The sequence below is a fragment of the Phyllostomus hastatus genome, unplaced genomic scaffold (genome assembly GCF_019186645.2).
Source record: "Phyllostomus hastatus isolate PE091 unplaced genomic scaffold, TTU_PhHast_1.1 phas_scaffold_1674, whole genome shotgun sequence".
NCBI lineage: Eukaryota > Metazoa > Chordata > Mammalia > Chiroptera > Phyllostomidae > Phyllostomus > Phyllostomus hastatus.
In genome coordinates this window covers 31,505,051-31,527,061 of record NW_025334011.1, presented here as the reverse complement: position 1 = coordinate 31,527,061, position 22,011 = coordinate 31,505,051, and the positions used below count along the sequence as shown (strand labels likewise).

Here is a 22,011-nt window from a genome sequence, read left to right as displayed (position 1 = left end):
ATTCATTGGGTACCATAAACAGGGGTGTCAAACTTATTTTCACCAGGGGCCACATCAGCCTTGTGATTGCCTTCAAAGGGCTGAATGTAATTTCAATTCCTTAACTGTTAAGGAGGTTACATTTATACACTCCTAAAATTATTTCAGCCCTTTGAAGGCAACTGTGAAGCTGATGTGCAGGCGAAAATGAGCTTACACCCCTGCCATAAGATACATGTGGATATATCCCAGATTAGCTGTTACCCTGATAAATGCTAGGTGAGGGGTACTGTCTAATTAATAGTCCTCCAGCACAGTTGCTACTAGTTTCATCTCCTACAAGTACTAAGTTAGTTTTGTACTTATCCCTAATTTTTAATGTTTTATGTGAATCTTCACCAAACCTTTAAAAATTACTAAAGGAATAACTATAATTGTCATTTATCAGTGGTTTTCAGCACCACCACCACCCCTGCCCCCCATGAGTTTCAGAAAAGTTTTTTAAATGGAGTATCTGCTACTTTTAAAAAGGTACCTTAATATGTTGAGTGACTCCACTGTACACTTGAGACTAATACTGTATGTCAACTACACATTTTAAAAAGTACATTAATGAATTTTTCACTAAAAGATAGTTTTCTTTCTACAGAAAAGCCTGCTGTCTCCAGAGAAGTCTTTGAAAATAGTGGCATCCTCATTACAGGTGTAAATAACTTTATTGAAAATATACAAAAAGTAGCAGCTCCATTTAGGAGTAGCTATTGGTAAGCACATTTTTTCTGTAACTCTCCCATGTCAGCTGGAGTTGAGGGTTGATAGCTCTGACATTTGTGTCTATGAGAACCAGTTGTCCAAAACTGTTCTTTACATGTTATTATGCTGTAAATTAAAAATAACTTAGGGGTGGAAGTTGTAAAGTATTTATTAATGAATGAAATAACCAACCTCCTTTGAATTACCCATTTTCTCTATAATGTGCATTTTTGATGATGCAACTTAGAATGCACAGAAGTGTTCCCCATTAGGTAGCATGCCATTTATAAAATAGTTGTTGGTTATTTTGTTTCAAAGACAGAATGGTCAATTTTGAGTTTACCCGGATGATTCAACTGCAGCTTGCCTAGACATCAATGATGCCAACAACAGATTAGTATTTTCCCTTTTGTTTAAAAAACTTTCAAGACACATAAGTCTTCCCTTCTTATAATTGAAAAATCAATGTTCTGCAACTTACGGGACAGTTTTCCTTGCTTTTTTGTTTTTTGGGGGGGGGGGGGGGTTGGTATTAAAACAGCTGACGTCATTCACAGTGACATAGTAGTTGTCCATTAGCTTTGGGTTGAGGTGTTAAATATTTTGTTTTAAATTATTTTAATTTAAAGCTATTAATTGAACTGTTAAAATAATTAGAAACAATTTACTCAACTGTAGCAAAAATGAGTCTGAACCAATAGCTTTGTTTTTGCATGTTAATATCAGCAAGACACTGCATGTTTGTCTATTAAAGGTTTTACCACCCTTGTGAAAACTACAGCCATGTTTTATTTGCTGTTACTCAAACAACACTACATAAAGTTAACCTTTTTTCCGAAATGATACAAATTTATAAACTCATTTTTCACTTATTTTGTAAAGAGTGAACTACGAAATCAACTCTAAGAAGAAATAATCACTTATTTATGACATTAGAAATAACTTCATTACCTTTAAATGAAAACCAAGCAAAAACATTTGTAAGATACAGCATCTCTTTGGAACAAAGGTTTTTGTAACTAATTTTTAAATAAAGAGAACTAAAAAAAAAACCAACTGTTTCTGCAATGACTTTATAGCAAAAATTGGAGTTTGTCAGGGAAGTTTTAGCACTTTTTAGGCCACTTGGCAGGAACAACTAGGTTCCAGAGGATTCCTCCCACATTTATCACTTTGGCCTTGATCCGTCTCATTCCAGAGACCTGCCCAGTGCCTTCTGCTCCTACAGTTCCTATGTGCACTGAGGAGGAAACTACAGAAAGAGGACATTCACAGGACTTTTCAGCTAATTTTTGTTGTTGTTAAACTTATTGATGAGAGAAACATTGTTGTTCCACTCCTTTATGCATCCATTGGTTGCTTCTTGTCTGCATCCTCCTGACTGGACATCGCACTCACAACCCAGGTGTGTCACACAGTGCTCTCTAACCAACTGAGCTGCCCAGCCGGGGCCACAAGAGTTTTCACCTGGCCCTTTTCTGGGGCTGTTAGGTACAGAAACTTCTTTCAAAAGCCATTCATCTACTTTGTGTACTTCCTACCCAAACAAAAGTACCAGTTTCACTCTTTGTTATTTTCTCACAAGACGAACTAATAACATTTATTTGACACGGCTTTCGCTTGGGAACCCATTTTATTTTTACCCCCAGGAATAAGACTCTCATAAGAGGGCCATAACCATATTTGGTACACTGAGGAAACATTTACTGAGTATGTACTACCACCTGTCAGGTGCTGTCTGCCCAACAACACCTGTTTCAAGTTGTACCTCAAATGTTCAGCTCCCTTTGCTTGAAAACCCTTCCAACATTCTACCCACAAGGCCATCAGTTTCCATACCACTTTTTCTACAGTTTAACACTTAACCAAGCCACAGAATAATGGGTCTAATCTGGACTATAGGCTCTTCCAGAACTTGTGCCTTCGTCATCTTTACCCCATTGGCCTGGGACAGAAGTAGTATAATTAAATGAGGAACATGCAAAAGTGCTGGTATTTTTTCTTTCTACTTATTAGTCCAGCATGTACATCCGCCTGCATGAATAGTTGACAAGTTAAAATATAGGTAGGGAAGGGGAAAAAGACTTGCTGGGATTTTAGATCATCTTCTCACATAAAGCCTGGAAGTTCTCACCTGGGGCAATTTTGTCCCCTGGGAAACATAAAATCCAGAGACATTTCTGGTTCTTGGGCTAGGGAGGTGTCCCTAGCATATAGTGGCTAAGTCAGAGATGCCAGTAAACATATAATGCATAGGACAGTCCCCCACAACAAAGAACTTTCTGGCCAAAAATGGGTAGTATGACATTTAGAAACTAAGGTAAATCAGACAATTTGAATAATAAGGTAAATCAGACAATTTGAATAATAATCTAAATTATTACCCTAATTGCTTTAACAGATTACCTTAGTCATCTGCCCTTCAGGCTTAACTGTAAGAATCAATATTCAGCCTACAAGAATACGGTTGTCTTCATTCATCTGACAGCTATCACTGTATATGCTATCAAAGGGAAAGGAGGTACCAGTCTAACTAAAATTTATATTATGCAAAAATATTGAAGTTCCTATTCCACCTGACAATTCACTTATTCTCATGATATTATAAGTAAAATTATCAAAGCCAGTAACTTGCATTTGTATGGAAAACAATACTTGTTGTAAACCACCAATAAGAATCTCTAAGAGTTTTGGTTATATTGAGTCAAAAGAATGTAATTTGGGGTCTATTCACAGTGAAGCCAGGTAAACAGACTTTTTATCCACATTTGAATCCTCACAAGCTGTCAGTGACTAAGCACACACTTCACCAGCATCTCTCCTAAGCATCAGTTTCAGCTCTGCCAAAGGAAATAAACAGCTGTGTCGAAGCCGGCACAGTACTTCTGTAGCTCTTAAACATCAGGACACACACAGACTCATTGAGAGGGAATTGGTTTCCCGAGTTTGGCTTTATTTTGCAGTACAGAAATCATCTGGAGCCATTTTGAGGCAGACATCATTGAATGAAAGGCTCTGTCAAATCAATACTGCATTTCATTGCAGCTTGGTCCGTTGAAGAAGCCATACCTGGGATACAAAAGAAGCTTCTACATTTACCTGCTTTATGATAGGTTTCTTTTTCATTTGCTCTCACCAGTTTTATCAGGTTAAAACACCACACACAGGCTTCCTCCAAAATGATGAAGTCTGGAGTTCAGTTAGAATTTTAGGCCCACATAAACCCATCTCTGTGGCCAGGCTATATGGGCACTATCCTAATACTTGACAAGACACAAAATGTAAAGCTATAGGGAAAACTTTGAGATGCTGTCCCAAATTATGGAATATTTGATTTCAGATTTCCTTAATGTCAAGAGGACAGATGGCACGCAAATTGTATTGATCCAGCTCTTGAGCAGCAGAAGCACGTAACTGCAAAGGCTACACTGATTAAAAGATACAAATACTGTATCAAGTTCTCTGTATCAGTATCACAATGTTGTTTTAAAACTTACCCTTCACTAGAAAAAAAGCGAGCATTGGTTAAACAGTACAGAATGTGGTCACCTGTCAATTCTGAATAGCCACTCCATGAAAACAAGTTAATACACAATATTAGAAAGGGGAGTTGTATTTACTGGTGCAGTGCTCTGCAATCTCTCAGTTTGGATTACAAAAGCAGGCCTTACAATATTGATTTCATACAATATGCATTATTTGCCAAATTTTAAAGTTTGTCCTAATTAAATGGTAACACGGACTGCTGTTAGTCTTCCCCATAGATGTCATTTTTCTTGCGCTTCATTTCCTCAAAGTCAAACTCGGTTCCTGTCATCCTCTTATAGATGTCTTTAATGTCATCACAGGTTGTCTCAAAGTGAGTTGTAGCATCATATGTACGGGAAATAAAGATCTGGAAATAAAAATGAGAAAGACTTGAAACTAGGGAAGTCTCCCAATAAAATCTGATAATACCCTTTTCAGATCACCACACTCACCTGGCTTTCTGTTCCCAAATCTTTTGGTACAAGCAGGTCACTGATACTAATGAATCTGGAGGAGAAAAAGAATTCAGTGAGCAGGTGAGCTGACCCCACACCCACTCACTGCTTCCCCTGAAGTGCAGATCCTAAAGGATGAGACTGGTGGACACAATGGCTGCTTTCTTTGTTCTCATGGAGTTTGCCCCACCATGGAGCCAAAATCAATCTAGGATCTTAGCTGATAAAAATGAACACATCACTTACTTCTGTTCAATTGGTTCCAAGAGCTCCAAAGCTGGTTTGATTTCTTTCTCAGGTTCCTTGGTCTCCACAGTTGTACTGACTATGGCGATGTACTTCCCCTGTGCTGCCACATTGTGTGCAGAGGAGATCATGCAGACATAGATATCTGCGAACAAATAATGCCAACTCACTGCCAAAGTCTTAAACCTTGGGCCTGTGGGCACATTCAAGTCTCATATTTCTTTGAGATGTGAATTAAAATTAATTGGAATAGACAATACCTTGTAAGCTTTAAGTTTTATGTCTATGAAGGCAAACAGGATCATACATAGAATATGCAAATGTTCAATAACATTTAGCATTTTGGAGATGAAGGCAGTTGAACTGCTGGACTTGAAAATGAGATTTCTCTTCCCAGCTCTGTCACAGCTAACTATGGAACCCTGGCAAACCATATGAACTGTTCTGAGGTCTTCTGTCTGTCTGAATTCTGCATTTAGAAAGGTTTTGAATTACTAAGAAAGGTTTTATTAAGTACAGATCCTCCTCAACTTACGGTGGTATTATATCCTGAAAAGCCCATAGTAGACATCATTAAGTCAAAAGGCACTTAATACACTTAACCTACTAAACATCATAGTTTACCCTAGCACCCCTTAAATAAGCTCAGGACACTTACATTAGCCTACAGATGGTCAAAAACTCATTGAATTCAACACTGTACTGAAAGTGAAAAGTAATGGTTATATGATGGTCATCACTTATACTGTCATCACTTAATACCATCCTAAAGTTGAAAATTCGTAAGTCAAGTCGAACCATCATTAAGTGGGAACCTTCTGTACTAATTTTTCATTTATTTAATATAAAGTTACAAATCAGCAAAAACTATTCTTGAGTTGGTGTACTAAACTCATAATTCCATAGATTCCTCTTGCATGTATACCACTAAGTAACCACATCATTTCCAATACAGAAAATAATTCCTGGGTTCTCTTTTCCCCTTTTTGACTTTCACACACCCAGGTGTCTGCTTGGGAACTTTTTACATATTACTATAGTACAAGTCCCTTGTTTTAGTAATAATCGGGGATTTGGATTCCTATATGGGAAAAAAAATACAGATAGCTTTTAACTATTTAAAAGCCAATACCCCCTTTTAAGTTGAATTTTTGATTGAAGTTTTTTGGACTTCAGAAAGAGGTTGTAGATGAAAACTACTGGTTAAAATAAACAGATTAGGAATTACCATTTTAAAGATAAATTCTGATCTTTAGAGAAATTTAAGTTGTATTCTAGCACACTTTTAAAATCAAATATAAGTATTAAGTTGACAAATAATGACATTAAAAATAACTGTCATCATTTCAAAATAGTGAAGTCAGGTCACTAATAAGCTAAACATTCACAGGCACATAATGTTGGAACCAGGAGAGACTGGGCTGCTCATCTTAGCTCAGACTCTTGAGTTCTACAGATGACCTCTGATTAGAGGTCCAAAGCAGTGGATGCAAGGCTGAGGCAGGACTCCTAGGCTAATTTAATTTGTCCATTCAATGTGATGATCTAGGATCTCAGCTAAGAGGGATCTATCACACTTTGTTTCCCGTGTGTTAAAAACTAAGGCCTCTTTAATAGAGCAGATAAAATTAGGAATTTGGGATCAAGCAAAAACGTAAATGATGTCTAACAAAATTCTATAAACATCTGCCAATCTTCCAAACTCACCTGATTTCCTGTTGACCTGGTTCTGCGGAATAATGATCTGACAGGAATTGGCGTCATTGGTGTTCTTGATGGGGTGACTAAGGATACAGATAACTCGGATCACCTGACCCACTTTTTCTACCCGATCTTTTACATAGCTGGGGTCACAGATGAGCTGCTTACAGCGAGCAATCTGTAATAAAATATTTTTAAAGGCTTTATAATCTTCGGTGTCCACGATGTTTTTAGACAGTATCTGAAGCCACCATCTCTTGAATATAATATAATTTTCATAAAGTTAACCGCATTTATTGAATTATAGGTAACTATTAAAACTAGCTTTGCCAACAATCTCCACAAATTTCCCTGGAACAGATCCATTAATTCTAAATCCTATTCAAGTGTTAGGAAAACTGTTGCACAATGTTCAGAACTAAGTAAGACCAGAGTTCAAATCCTAGCTCTATGCAATCTCAAAGAATTTTTAGCCTTAAATGAAACCCTATAATTAAGGGCTGTCATTATATGAGAATATACCAAGTAAAGAGTAAAATGTTCTATAATTAGTACCAGTATTACAAACCAACCAACACCATTCTCATTTTAACACTATGTCTCTAAGTAAAACTTCAGTTGTAAAATATACATAATAATCTTCTTCCTCGTTATATCAAAGCCTTGACACTTCCTAAGGAGAAGCAGTTGTGTGTGACACAAAGAATGGGATAAAACTGCAATAAAAAGGACTTTGAGATATCAAATTAAAACATTTATCTGTATTTCCTAAACATGCATTATGCTGAAAGTAGTAGGCAGTTACAAAAGATCTGCAACAGTAATGAAAGTTCAGAAAGCCAACTAGTGAGTGTTGCTTATATAGTCCTAACTCATGGAGTAGCATGAGAAAGACCAAAATATTTTTTTAAACTTAGTTCTTGAGTTTCTTTTTGAGCAGTTCTATTTGTTAAGAGTTGATGGAAGAGAAATGATCTGGTTTTTGCAGACTAACATCGCTGGCATCACCTGAGAGCTTACAAGAAAATGCAGCCTCGCCTCTGACCACTACTGAATCAGAATATACCCTTCAACAAAAGTAACAATGATTTATATTCAATTCCAATTTGAGAAACACTGTTCAAAACTCCACCTAGGCAGCTCCATAGCTAAACCCCAAATTAAACGTTAATAATTAACATTAATCTTTAACAATTTATTAATAATAACAAAATGGTTAGTATTGCCCAAGCCCAATTTCAACCAGTAAATTATAAGTGGTACAAATAAAGCTAAATTTAAATGAAAACTTGAGAAACAGGCACCAACCCACTGTATATACAGGATACCATGTAGAACTAAAATACTACATATTTTAGTCTTAAGAGGAAGCAACAATCAACACTATACAAAGTATTTATGTGTTTTCTTAAAACCGGGCTGTGGTAACTAGTCCTTAGTCATAATGAATATCGGTTTACTATAAGAAATCACATATAGTCTGAATTCTAGCATCAATGTCCAGACCAAATAAAGTACTTACTAGATAATAAAGTTTTCTTCACACGAACACAGTACATTTAAGTTGTAGAAGCTACTTACCTCTCCTTCAGATTTAACACCAATCACTTTGCCATTTTCCACAATGATTTCTTCAATTGGTTTATTCAGCATGTAGGTACCTCCATAAATAGCACTTAGCCTAGAAAATTTTTAAAATTACAATTGGTGCTTTATAATTGTTTCAGCTATTAAAGTCTCCTTTCTTAGATCTTAATGAGCTACAGGTATTATATATTTGTGCATTTGCCTTCTAGAAAGCATTAGTTTAAGTCATTAAAACATCAATTATAAAACAAAATCAAAACTATGAAGTGATTCTCATATTCAGTTACTAACATTAAATCTACCCACCCCCCAAAAAAAGACTGCTAATGGAGGAACAGTTTTAAATGGGTCTAATAGACTCCTGCATATAAACGAAACTATCAGGAGGCACTGCAGAGTGACCCAAGGCTGTCGGGCACTGGGGAAGAGACTTGAAAGGAGACAAGGGGATGAGATCTTTATGTGATTTGTATGGATGCTGCTTCCCCTGAGGGAACATGGAGCACCTAGAAAAGAAGCAAAAACTCTGGGATCTTACTGACTTAAAATGACATAGGACAGAATTTGGGGTTGTTAACAGAGATGAAAATTGCCAGAGGAAATCCTAAAGTGGAAGCCACCAAAGCTGTAAAATCTCTTCCAATCCTTAACTAACTCCAGAAGAGTTTGTACATGAGGAAGATTACAAGGAAGCCGGCAAAAAGCAATAGCTGAAAAACAAAAAGACTTGAGCAGAGCTTACAGCTAGGTACGAGTCAGTCATAAAGACAAAGGAGTCTGAAATTTGAAATTGCTTCATTTTGCTGAGCTTGGCAGACACCCTGGACTTTCCCACAAAAGCCCTAGGACCACACACCTATTGTGCCAAGACTAAGAAGTTAGCCAAAAACAAGACCCCCCCCCCCCCGAAAAAGTGTAAAATCAAGCCTCCAAAGTTCAAAGTGAACTTATCTGCCTATTCAAATGAAATAATACTCTTCAGAGAAAGACTCTAGCATCTCTACAATGTATCAGTACATTATGTCCAATATATGATCAAAAGTTGAAGAAACAAGAAAATGTGATCCAAAGAGGAATTACCAATTAACACAAAGAAAAAATATTTCATAATACAAAATATTTAATAATAAAATATATGTCCACTCTCACCACTTCTATTCATCATTTTTGTGCTACTCCTAGCCAGTGCATGAAGGCTAGGAGGGCGGGGAACACGAAAGTTGTAAGAAGCTAATCTCTCTGCTCAGAGATGAAATAATTGTGTAATTGTGTACAAGGAAAATTCTAAGAAATCTATAAAACTAGTAGAACTAATAAGCACAAGGTCATAGGATGTAAGTTCAGTATACACAAATCAGTTTATTTGTGTATATTCACAGCAAATGACTGAGATAAACCAAACTTTCATTAACATAAAAATAACCAAACACTTTGAATAAACTTGAACAAAAAAAGTGCTTGATCTCTACAATGACAGCTACAAGATATTGCTGACAAAGAAAATTTAAATATATGGATAGAGCACATTCACGGATTGGAAAATTCTCCCCCAAAATGAGCTATAGATGTCCTCATTAAATTTACTGGGGTGACACTGGTTAGTAAGATCACATAGGTTTCAAGTGTACATTTCTATGACACATAATTTGTACACTGCATTGAGTGCCCACCAACCAAAGTCTAATCTTCCATCACCATATATTTGGCTCCCTTTGACCTTTGCTACCTGCCCCCCGATCTATAGATTTAGCTCAACCCCAATCAAAATCCCAGGAAGCAAGTTTTTCTAGGAACTGACAACCTGTTCTAAAATGTATATGGAAATGCAAAGGACCTCAGCCAAAACAATTTTGAAAAAGAACAAAGTTGAGGACTTGCACTACCTGATTTCAAGACTTACTATGACACTGTAAATAACCCTACCTCACCCCAAACACTAGCATATTATTTCAAGATGAGTCACAGATTTAAACACAAAGCTAAAACTATAAAGCTTCTAGAAGAAGACATTAAAGAACATCTGTGCTCCTGAGGTAGGCAAAGCTTTCATAGATAGGACCCCCAAAGCACTAAACATACAAAAAAGTAAAAAAAGATATAAAAATATAAAACTTCTGTCACAGACTGGAAGAAAAACATAATTAATATATCTGACAAAAAACTTGCTGCCAAGATACATCCAGATCTCCTAAAACTCACAAAGACAACCCAATCTTTAAAAATGTGTAGAAGACATGAATAATCACACCATGAAATTATACAAACAGCCAATAAGCTCACGAAAAGGTGATCAATATCAGTCCCGAGAAATGCAATTTAATGAAATAGCATTTCACACCGACTAGGGTGGTTAAAGAGACTGACGACACAAAGTTTTGACAAGGATGAGGAATGACTAAAATTCTCAAACTTTGCTGACTGTAAAATGGTACAACCACTCTCAAGTTGTTTCACAGTGTCTTATGAAGTTAAACACTTGCCATATCAGCAAACACTTCCCACTCCTGGATTCCCACACCCCAAAGAAATGACAGGTGTAGGGGATGGTTGATTATGAGGTCATACAAGGGAAGTTTCTAAAGTAAAATGTTCTGTATCTTGATTCTAGTTTTGATCACACAAGTTTATACATTTATCAAACTCAACATTTTTATTATGGATCTGTGGCTTCACTGAATGTATTCAATAAAAATAAAAAAGATCACATCACTCACAGGCATATCCTGTCTCATTCTTCACAACTGTATCTCATACTGCCACTGAAGGTAAGATTCAAAATCAGTGGGGTTTTATAAACAGGTTAAATATGGACTCCTACCTTGCAAATCCTTGTGGCAGTTCTCCAAGACCATACAGTGGATAAAGGTATGGGCTTTTGCCATATCTTGCCAAAGACTCACTGTAAAGTTTAATCCTATTAATGGTTTCACAACATGGTTGATCTAAATAGCTGAAGAGGAGGAAATAAATATTACAAAAGGGCTTCAGTTTTCATTCTTGTGTTCTATTTAAAATCTGTTTCTGAAGTAATTTCAATTCAATACCTTTTTATTTTACTTAAAAAGTTCTAACATTAGTTTGCAACCAGAGCCTCTTCTTTCATTGCATAACAGTGCTATATATTTGTTTAGTTAGAATTTCCACATTGGAAAATGAGCCAATTCAGTTAGCATTCCAAAAAATATATAAATCTAAAAATAAACTTACTCATCAGTTCTGTAAAGTGCCAGGGCATGACCAGTAAAATCTATAACATCTTGGCCCAAGTCAAATTTCTTATACACCTCTCGCATTGCAGTCTTCTTAGGATCAATGCCCTCAAAAGTTCTAGCATCGTTTTCATCGAAGTTAGCAACATATACTAGGAATTTTCTGAAGCGACGTTTTTCAAACAGCCCCATTAAACCTAAAACAGAATTTTTCAAAAAGCACACACTCACAATAGGACACTGGAGAAAAGAGTGAAAGAAAAAGTTTAAATATGCCATATTATTGTCTGACGCTCTTCTAGCACAATGTGCAATTTAAGGTATGAGAGTCTGGGCAGCTTTAAAATAAACTGACATAAGTACAAAAGATCAGTTAGGTCTTCAATTTTACAGTATAATTACAAGTAATTAAAGGCAGTATATCTATCTAATTATGTCTCTTATTAGGTACACGGTAAACATGACTTTACAAAACTATTATTTATAAAGGCATCCAGCTGAATGTTGTTTTAACTACTCTGATCGATAATCAGTCAACTGCCTAAAATTCTAAATGCTCTTCCTTTTCTTTTTTCTGTATACTAAGATACATTCCAGCATTTAATGGGAAAGAAACTTAGCTACCAAAACAAACTGATTTCAAAGAAATTTAGAAGTTGATTAGGCTGCTAGTCACTTACTTTAATGAAGTCCTAAATAATCAGTTCACTGCTTTGCACACTTAAAAAGCAGATGAGTAGACAGCTATGAACAACCACACAATAAATCCTTAGCACTTCCTACTAGTCAGTTTTCCTACAACTGGTATATAGCTGGCAGAAAGACACAGGCAAAGGAAAAGAAATTATTCTGGTTTTACAGTCTCCTCCTTCCCCCTTTCCTAAACTGTACAGCTACTTCCAAAAACAACAATAGCTTTAAAAATAACAAACTCTCAAACGTTTCTTTTGTATCTGTTGACGGTTTAATGTTTTGATATTTTTAACATTTCCCAAGACTGTAAGTGAAACCAACAAAAATGAAAATTCAAATGATCAGGAGGCTATTAATGACAGCTGGCTGCATTTAAAAAAATACTTACAGCCCAGCTTTAAAAAATGGACAGACTGTACACACAGGAAAAGGCATAAGGTTAAATATTCTATCACCACATCAGCACCATAGTTAAGACACAAGCTTAATTGTCAGTGGTACGAGTAAGGCAGTCAAAAAGAAACATGAGTCACTACTACAATGCACTTGTAACTCAGGTATCATGTGGACAGTGCCTGTTGGAACCTACAGCTACCACCAACAGTTTACTGGGGATTACTGCGTAACTTTTTTAAAAGTCAGAATAAAAATCTTTAATGTTTTCTTAACCTTCTCTTTCCTCTCCTTTATTTCCTTCCCTCCTGCCCCTCATCCTTATGCCTGATGGACAGAATCAGCCCTGCTGGTTACACCTGTTTCACAGAAAAAGAGACGCTCCAGCAGCTTCTCTACTCCTTTCATGTTGCCATGCATGGTACCAACTAGCGCTTATGGCATTAGAAACAGAACCACTGCAACTACAAACATTTTGGAGATCCAGTGCTCATTCAGCAAGTCATATTTGAAGGAGTTCAAATTATACTGTTCCTACTGTATAATTTTTGTAACAGCTACCTCTATAATTATGCCTTCCTATCGAAAACTGTTGCCCCCCCATAATCCCTCCTGCTCTCAACTTTCTACGCAGTATTATTACCACCATGACATACTTTTCCTTATTTATAGCTTGTCTCCCACTAATGTAAACTTCATTAGGAAAGCATTTTTTGTTTACTTTCATCCTTCTGTTGAACCCTCCCTATTCCCAAACCTACAAGGGTACCTGGCACATAGCAAGTGCTCAATAAATATTCAATCCATATAATTAACATCTGGTAGAAACAAACATAAAATAAGTTTATTCATATACTGCATATACCATATAGAAAGAAAAAATTCAAATTAAATAAAATTAGAAATAAAATCTTTTTCAGAATAGCCCCCTGAGTAGTCTTACCTTCACTGCAAATTGGTTGACTTTACTTCATTCACTTGCAGAGGTTTACTTACAAAACAAAACAAAACAAAACAAAAACACACCAAGACTTTTGAAATAAAAAACCTACAAAATCCAGAGCAGTTTCAGTAAGAGAACAGATAGAAGCTTTCCAATTAACTAACAGGTATAAGATTTGACCATAGAATTTTAAAAATTGGAGTAGAATTATTATCATACAAAAACTAAGATACAACACAACACATAACACAGAATTCTAATGAAGGACCCAAATTACCTACTCCAGATGAGCAGCTGGCTGCTGCAGCAAACACAGCTCCTCAGAATGCCACAAGCCCTGGGATTCACTTGGATCTGTTTTATCAAAGGTGACTTGATGTCAAGGTGCTCCAGATAAAATAGATGCCTCAAACTAAAGATTTAACTTAAAGACACAAAATTTTACTGGGCACACTTCAAAGCTACTCATGAAAACGCCTCAAAACATTTCTGAACATACTATTTGATTTTAACACTACTCTAGAGGTCATTATACATCTCTCATTTATTTGACAAAAATAACATCTGCCCAAGAAACAAATATTTACCGGAGACTTGGGGTTTTAGTTGGTACCATGAACTATCTATCACACGAAGTAATAGTGTCTACCATTCCTAAAAAAAAAAGCCAACAGTAGCAAGCTTTATTAATAGAAATATATTGTCTATATTACTTTCCTAGTAAGTAATAGTCCCACTGATACCAACCAAACAACATTTGGAGTACTATGTCTGGTCTGGCAAATCAGAGAATTTCCCCAAAAAAGTGGCCAAGAGATCAAGATAGCATATTATATGAAAAACAACCTCAGTAACTAGAAATGTTTAGCACAAAAAAAGAGAATCAAACTATGTGATTTGTTAAAATATTTTCTAAATCCTGGCTGATATGGCTCAGTGGGCTGAGTGCCAGCCTGTGAGCTGAAAGGTCACCAGTTCAATTCCCAGTCAGGGCACACGCCTGGGTTGCAACGAAGGCTAGGTCCCCAGTTGGGGGTGTGTGAGTCAACTGGCTGATGTGTCTCTTATATGTGGATGTTGCTCTTCCTCTTTCTCCCTCCCTTTTCACACTAAAAAAATTTAATAAAATCTGTAAAAAACCCACATTTTTAAAAAACTGTATTTCCAGACTATATACAGTACAGTAGTAAGAGTACAGGGGTCTAGAGTCAGATAAATCTGACTTCCTAACAGTTCTACCAATCAGCAGTTAACACTACTTTGTGCTTTCCTTTCACACCAACATACCTCAGTTTTCCCAACTGTAAAATACACATAATAGCACCCACATCTCCCAGAGTTGTAATAAAGGACTATATAAAATAAATTTAGATAACACATATGAAGTACTTAGTGCATACATGCTGGCACATAATGTTCAGTAAATGTGGGCTATTGGTAACAATTCATAAAACTGTATACTAAAACTGGTAAATTCTACTGTATGAATACTATACCTCAGTAAACCTAAGTTTAAAAATACATACGTTAACATATTAGCTTACTTTTGCAAAAGGAAGGATAAACCAGAAACAAGTAAAAATGATTATCAGGTTAGAAAGAATGGAGTGAAAAAGGTAAGAATAAGAATTACACTCTAAATATATCTTTTTATGTAATTTTGACTTTCAGGTTATGTAAATATTTCATATATTTGAAAAAATTAAAAAGGGAAAACCACAACTGCCGAAAGTTAAGTCCTTCAATTTTTGTTAAATTGAAGAAGTAGTTAAAACTATTAATATAGGACCTACCATATGACCCAGCAATCCCACTTTTGGGGTATTTATCCAAAGATACTTAAAACACTAATCTGAAGAGATATGTAACCCTGTGTTCATTACAGCCAAGAAAGTGAGCTAGGTATCCATTAACAGATAAATAGATATGGAAGACAGATTAACCCTCACACACATGCACACATATACACACATACACACACTCATAGGAATATTACTCAGCCATCAAAAAGAACATTTTGCCATGTTACAACATGGATAGACCCAGAGGTGAAATACATCAAAGACAGACAAATACTCTATGATTTCACTTATATGTGGAATCTAAAAAAACAAATAAAACACAAACAAATACAGAGAACTAACTGATGGTTGCCAGGTAGAAGGGGGTAGAGGGTGGGCAAAAAAGGTATAGGGTATTAAGAAGTACAAACTGCTAATTATAAGTCAGGGGGAAATAATGTACAGCATAGTGAATATAGTCAATCATATTGCAATAACCATGTACGGTGCCCAATGGGTACTAGACTTACTGTGGTAACCACTTTTTAAGTTACATAAATGTCTAATCATTTGTTGTACACCTAAAACTAAGGTAATACTGCATGTCACCTATAATTAAAAATAAATTTAATGATATATAAATAAGAGCTCAAAGAGAAAAAAATGAAAGAGCATAAACTTTGTTTAAAAAGATTGTATTCAAATTCTTGAACTATTTCTATGACATTTTATTGGATTAAATTCACTGTCATTTAAAAGACTTAAAATATTTTCTAACCCATGATTACACCACTAACTCCTTTCAATTTAATTAGGAACCATTCCCTTCCTCCCCCAATTGTCAATTCTAACTAATTGTTACTAGGATTTTTTTACTATCCAGCTATAGTGTCTTTCAACATTTTAGGCCCAGTATTTTCTCCCCTAATAGCAAAAAGTAAATAAATGGAGTTAGAAAAATTGCCAAAATAAATGAGAACGTTTTTCCATACTTATGCCAAAATAAAATTAATGGAATTTATCAATTATTTTCCTATTCTCCCAACCAAACCTTTCCCTCCTCTAAACTCCTAAAATATTTAGTATATAAAACTCATCTACCCTTTAGTTATACAAATTTGCTCTTTCTCAAAATGCTCTGCACAATAACTACAACATTCTAAAGAGCAGAGGTCTTTTCTAGGGGTGTTCGCTATTTAAAAGAGAGATCAGAATAGAAAACGTTAACCAGGGATCTTTGGTTGACCCAGTGGAGGAAATATTTAGGGCAAAAAATAAAGTCACTCCATACTTACTGGAAATTCCTAAAAATAGAGATTTTGGAAAATAACAACACCACCAATCAGAAGATGGGTTTTGCCAGACCAGAGGTCTTTTCTTTCTCAGGAGGTTGGATAACATAGGCTAGGAGATCAGCTTAGCACAGTGATTAAATACAGGGCTCTGGAGCAATCCTACCAGGGTTTCAACTCCCATCCTTCTACTTAAATCACCTATGTGATTTCAGGCTTCAGATTCCTCCTCTGTTAAAATAAAAACTTACCTCATAAGGTGGTTTTAAAAGCCAAGTAAGTGTTTGGCACAAAGCCTAACACACAGGAAACCAAAAAAAGCTCTTATGAATTATTATAATACACAAATAATAAATAATAATAAAAGAGCATTTCTAGACCTAGATAGGCTCCGATTCACAAGCAACAAGCTACGTGATACAAAGATGGTCATTTAACCTCTCTTTACACTTCAAAAGAGTAGAGAATTTTGAGCATCCCATTCATTGAAGTATTCTCAAATGCCGAGAATGCTGTCTGGCACATAATAGACATTTAGTGTTTGTTGATTGAATGAGTGGATGATGGGTGACATAAAGGCACATTAAATTTAATCCCTAAGATTCATTTTCCGTTGTGAAATCTTAACATTCTGAGAAAATAAAATAAAATTACTTACTAGATGCCAGGGCTTCTGCTTCAGTGGAAGGAACCTTGTAGATTTTTCCTCCCTTATAGACAAAGCTCCCTTCAGTCACTTTGAAGTCCAGGTAACGAGTGACCTCTGTATAAAGCAGCATCTTAACCAGCTGACCTATAAAAGTCACACAATTCAAACTGTAACCTATATCCTACTACCCTTAAAAACTAGAAGAAATAATCCTGGCAGAGTAGCTCAGTTGGTTAGTGCTGTCCTGATATGCCAGGGTTGTGGAGTCAATCCCTGGTCAGGGCACATATAAGAATCAACCAATGAGTTGAAGTAAGTGGAACAACAAATCAATGTTCCTATCTCTCTTTCCCTCCCTCTCCCTTCCTCTCTAAAGTCAAAAAGAGCCCTGACCAGGTGGCTCCACTGATTGAAGCACTGTCTTGTCCACCTAAATGCTGTGGGTTGGATCCCTGGTTGGGGTACATAGAGAAAGCAACTAATCGATGTTTCTCTCTGCCTCTCTGTCTTTCTCTCTAAAAATGAATTTAAAAACATTCCTCGGGTGAAGATTTAATGAACGAAAAGAAAGGGGAGCACAAACTCCTCAAAAGTTTTGCCTGAGTTGCCTCTCTTTAAAATATAATGGAATCTTTAAAGAAACCCAACCTATGTGAAGTAGTATTATAATTCTGAATCTCATACCTGTAATAATTATTGTGTGGCTTTTACAAAAGCAAGTTGATGAAGTTATTAATCTTGAAACTGAAACATTAAAAAATACTTCTAAATATGCTAACAACTAGGCATGCATTCTGACTGCCTCATTTAAAATAAGACTTTGGGTAAGCGGTGAAGAATACCTTTTGGAGGTATCTTTGAGCTTACTGAATAGACACCATGAGCAAAGTTCACCCCCTCCCTGAGCTAAAAAAATTTATGGACAAGAAGCTATCACTGAAATTAAATAGTGGCAGACATATCCAAGGAATCTTGTAGGAATTTGACCCTTTTATGAATCTTGTAATGGATGAATGTGTGGAGATGGCACCTAGTGGGCAACAGAACAATATTGGAACGGTGGTAACACAAGGCAGCAATATCATCATGTTAGAAGCCTTAGAACGGGTCTATAGAATGGGCGTGTTCACCAGAGAAACCAACTGCTTCCAAATCCCCTCTCCACATCTGTTATACTACAATATAAAAATTGAGTCTTATACATTTTCACATTGAACTTTTGTTAAATAAATTTTTGTACTGGTCAAAAAAAGTTAAATAAATAAATAAAACAAAAATAAATAAATAATAAAATAAGACTTTGGAGACTTTTCGTAGGAGTTATGGACAATGTTAAGAAAACACTGGTAAGCCATTAGTATTAGTAAATGTACTTTTATTTCTATTTTTCTTAAAAATTGATTTTAGAGAGAGGGGGAGGAAGAAACACTGATTTATTGTTCCATTTAGTTATGCATTCTTTTAAAAACCAAATAAAATTATTTTAAGCTCATTTGAAAGAACACTTAGTCAAAATAAAAAGGTTCTTTAAGAACATGAAATAATGAGAACTTCATGCAGCCAGATGTTAAAGTATACTGTACAGTTATATTATTAGTGCACATATTAGTGAAAAACAATACAGACCCACATGCAAGAATTTAATACATTATAAAAGTTTAAATCAAAGTGGAAAATATAAATGGTGTTGAAGGACAACTGACTTGCCATTTTGAAAAAATTCAGTCTCAAACAGGAAAACAAAATAGATAATTTATAATAAAAAATAGGTGAAAAAATAAAACTATAAAACTATTTAAAGCTAAGTATTCTGGAGGGGTGGGCTGGGATGGGAATAAAAGACAATAATAATTTAAAACAGCAAAATATTAGTATCTTTATAACCTTAAGGTAAAGAGAAAAATTTTAAGCATTAGCCTTTCAAATCAAAAATAATGAAAGGAAGATCAACCTAAATGACTACATGAAATTTAAAAGCTTTTGTACACACACACACACAAATACAGCAGTAATATAGAAAGCTGATCACAAACTGGAAAAAATATTTTCAACATATTTTTAAAGGGGATTTAATAGCCTTTATAAAGAGCTCATTACATCAGTAAGAAAAAGCACAAAACTTCAACAGAAAAATGTGCAAAGCACAGGGCTAAACAGTTCACTAAAATAATATAAAAGCCAATAAACATCTAGAAATCATTTTACCCTCTAATAGATATTTTAAAAACCCATTATTTTGTCTTTCAGTACAACAAAATGACAAAAACTAAACTGAGTATCTGGGTTTGGTAAAGATACTGAGAAAGGGACAATCTCAGTCTACTGGTGATTAGCAATATAAAGGAAAAGCCTTACGAATTCATTCCCTTTATCCTCTATAATACACTTCAAGGAGTATACAATGAGATTTATCACACAAACTCTCCCTCAGAAATTCACAGTTCATCTGTTGAAAAACATACTGATTAGAGAGAAAAACAAAACAAAAAGAAATATATATATGGCCTGGCAGGTTATATGCCAAAATATTAACCATAATTCTAGATTGTGAATTCCAGTTATATAAATTTTATTTCCTTTCTGTTTCTCTATGTTTTCTAATTTTAGTAATTTTATTACTTACATTAAAAAATTTTGAGTTTACAATTCACCTCAAAACAATTTAGTTAACATTAAATTATTTCGGAAAAAATTCAAATAAGATCTCTGCATTAAAACAAATTACAGCCCTTGCCATGTAGCTCAGTAAGTTAAAGTGTCATCCCAATATGCCAAGGTTGCGAGTTTGATCCCTGGTCAGGGCACACACAAGAATCAACCAATGAGTACGTAAAGAAGTGAAACAGCATATCAGTGTCTTTTTTTTTCTCTCTCGCTGTCTTTTTCCCCCTAAAAAAATCAATCAATTTTTTTTTAAATTACAGAATATAAACTCAAAAAAAGGAAAAGGTGATGGCATGTACTTTATTTTAGTGGCCATTATACTAACAATTTAGTTTTTCAATGTTATCTCAGAAACAAACAATATAATATCACAGCAATCTCAAAAGATACTTAGTTCCTCTGATTAAAAATGAGGAAAAAGTATTTTAAAAAACAATTTTAAAAGCCTACAAACTAGAAAGACATTATTTCTGAAGGCCAAATTATCTAAGTGTCACCAAAGCATCAAGAGGAAACCCTGTTATAAATCCTTACAGTTTTGATATATATGTTGTATTGTGCCACATCATAATTTTCTTTCTTGAGAACCAATAATTAGTAAGTCACCCCATTTCCCTCCATTTTTTTAAATCCTCACTAAGGACATAGTTATTGATTTTAAAGAGATGGGAAGAGGGGGGAAGGAGAGACAGAGAAACATGTGAGAAACACGGATGAGATTCCTCTCATACATACCCTATACGCCCAACTGGGGACCAAACCTACAATCTTTCAGTTTACAGGGCAACGCTCCAACCAATTTAGCCATACCAGCCAGGGCTCCCTCCATTTTTATTGCTTCCAGACACCTCTAATGCACCATACTACTCACCATGCTGTAACCATTAAAAAAAAATCCATCTCCACATACCTGGAATAATACCATCAGGACTTAGTTTCTACTTTTAAATCAGATTGTCATAAATTTAAATTAGGACGATTTACCATTAGCCATAAGGAACTTGGGAATTAAGTCAACATTCCAGTCTCTTCCTCTCCCCATTGATGCTGGTGGTGCTCCTGGTATTTTAAATCTTTTGTATAACTGAAACCAAAACAAAAAATAGCCATAATGTAACAAAATTTAATTTTCAATATACTGTGCAACTGTTTTTTTGATAACATGATTTTGATATGATAATACCACTACATGAGGTAAAATATAACAAGGGCATTTCATTTTTAATCATATAAAAGTGTCAGTGAAGTTACAATACACAGGTAAACTAAATAGTACATATACTAAATTAATGAATGTTAAAGTAAGTATTGCAAAGGTGGTATTTGTTTTTACTAGCAGAAAAGCAAGAATACGAAACAATTTGTCAGTAACACACCAGTTCTGCAGATACCTCCCTTATTATTTGTAGAAATCATTTAAACTCATTCTCCCCTGAACAGAAAGTTATCAAAAACTTCAATAGTTTAAGGCTTAGTTTTGCTTCTGTAGTTATATAAGAAGTTAAAAATAAATTTTGGATTCTTCATATCAGAAAAGATAATTAAAATTAGTTCCAGATAATTTATAATTTGTATGAGATAAGTAGAAGCTCTAGGTGTACGCTTGTCATTTAAAATTTGAGAATATTCAAATTCACATATTGCTAAGGTGGAATAGAATAAGTGAAGTAGGTACATATTACTTAATAAAAATCCCCAAGTCCTTGCATATATTCACAAAAAAAAGAAAAAAAGAAAGGAAAAGAAGACAGCTTACTCATCTTACTCAAGATCAACTAATAAATGCATGAGGCATGAAAGGAATGGTACGAACATATTACTCCACAGACTACTCACAATGAATAGTTCTGATGGTAATCACCTTACCTGGGTCAAACTTACTATCATCAACGGTGGTGCCATGCTGATGTGATATAATGTGAAGTACCCACAAATATTTTATTAAAAACTAGCCTGGACTTTTCAAATGAAAAAAGAAATAAAGCGGAGAGACTTCGGTAGATTAAGAGAATAAGGAGAAACAACCCAAAGGCAATGTTTAAACTGGTTTGAAAACAGTAACACTACTACACAACAATAACATTCTTGGAAATCACTGGAAAATTTGAATATGGTCTGGATATTATTAATTTTCGTAA

At 35.1% G+C, this 22,011-nt stretch overlaps 2 protein-coding genes and 1 pseudogene across 5 annotated transcripts in view; 2 read left to right on the top strand and 1 right to left on the bottom strand.

Moving 5' to 3' along the window:
• TASOR2 (transcription activation suppressor family member 2) overlaps positions 1–3,511 on the top strand; it is a 79,362-nt gene extending 75,851 nt beyond the window's left edge. For all 4 annotated transcript variants that reach the window (XM_045857849.1, XM_045857850.1, XM_045857848.1 and 1 more), the window contains one exon: positions 629–3,511. In XM_045857849.1, coding sequence (XP_045713805.1) covers positions 629–747 — 119 coding nt within the window. In that variant the 3' untranslated portion in view covers positions 748–3,511. The remainder of the gene's footprint in view (positions 1–628) is intronic.
• A 142-nt stretch (positions 3,512–3,653) lies between these two features.
• Positions 3,654–22,011, bottom strand: part of GDI2 (GDP dissociation inhibitor 2) — a 33,370-nt gene continuing 15,012 nt past the window's right edge. The window contains exons 3-11 of the mRNA XM_045857852.1: positions 20,858–20,957; positions 17,219–17,353; positions 11,457–11,655; positions 11,068–11,199; positions 8,244–8,343; positions 6,669–6,840; positions 4,962–5,106; positions 4,713–4,767; positions 3,654–4,627 (exon numbers count right to left, since the gene is read on the bottom strand). Of these exons, the coding sequence (XP_045713808.1) occupies positions 4,481–4,627; positions 4,713–4,767; positions 4,962–5,106; positions 6,669–6,840; positions 8,244–8,343; positions 11,068–11,199; positions 11,457–11,655; positions 17,219–17,353; positions 20,858–20,957 (1,185 nt within the window). The 3' untranslated portion in view covers positions 3,654–4,480. The remainder of the gene's footprint in view (positions 4,628–4,712; positions 4,768–4,961; positions 5,107–6,668; positions 6,841–8,243; positions 8,344–11,067; positions 11,200–11,456; positions 11,656–17,218; positions 17,354–20,857; positions 20,958–22,011) is intronic.
• LOC123831046 lies at positions 18,089–18,424 on the top strand (annotated as a pseudogene).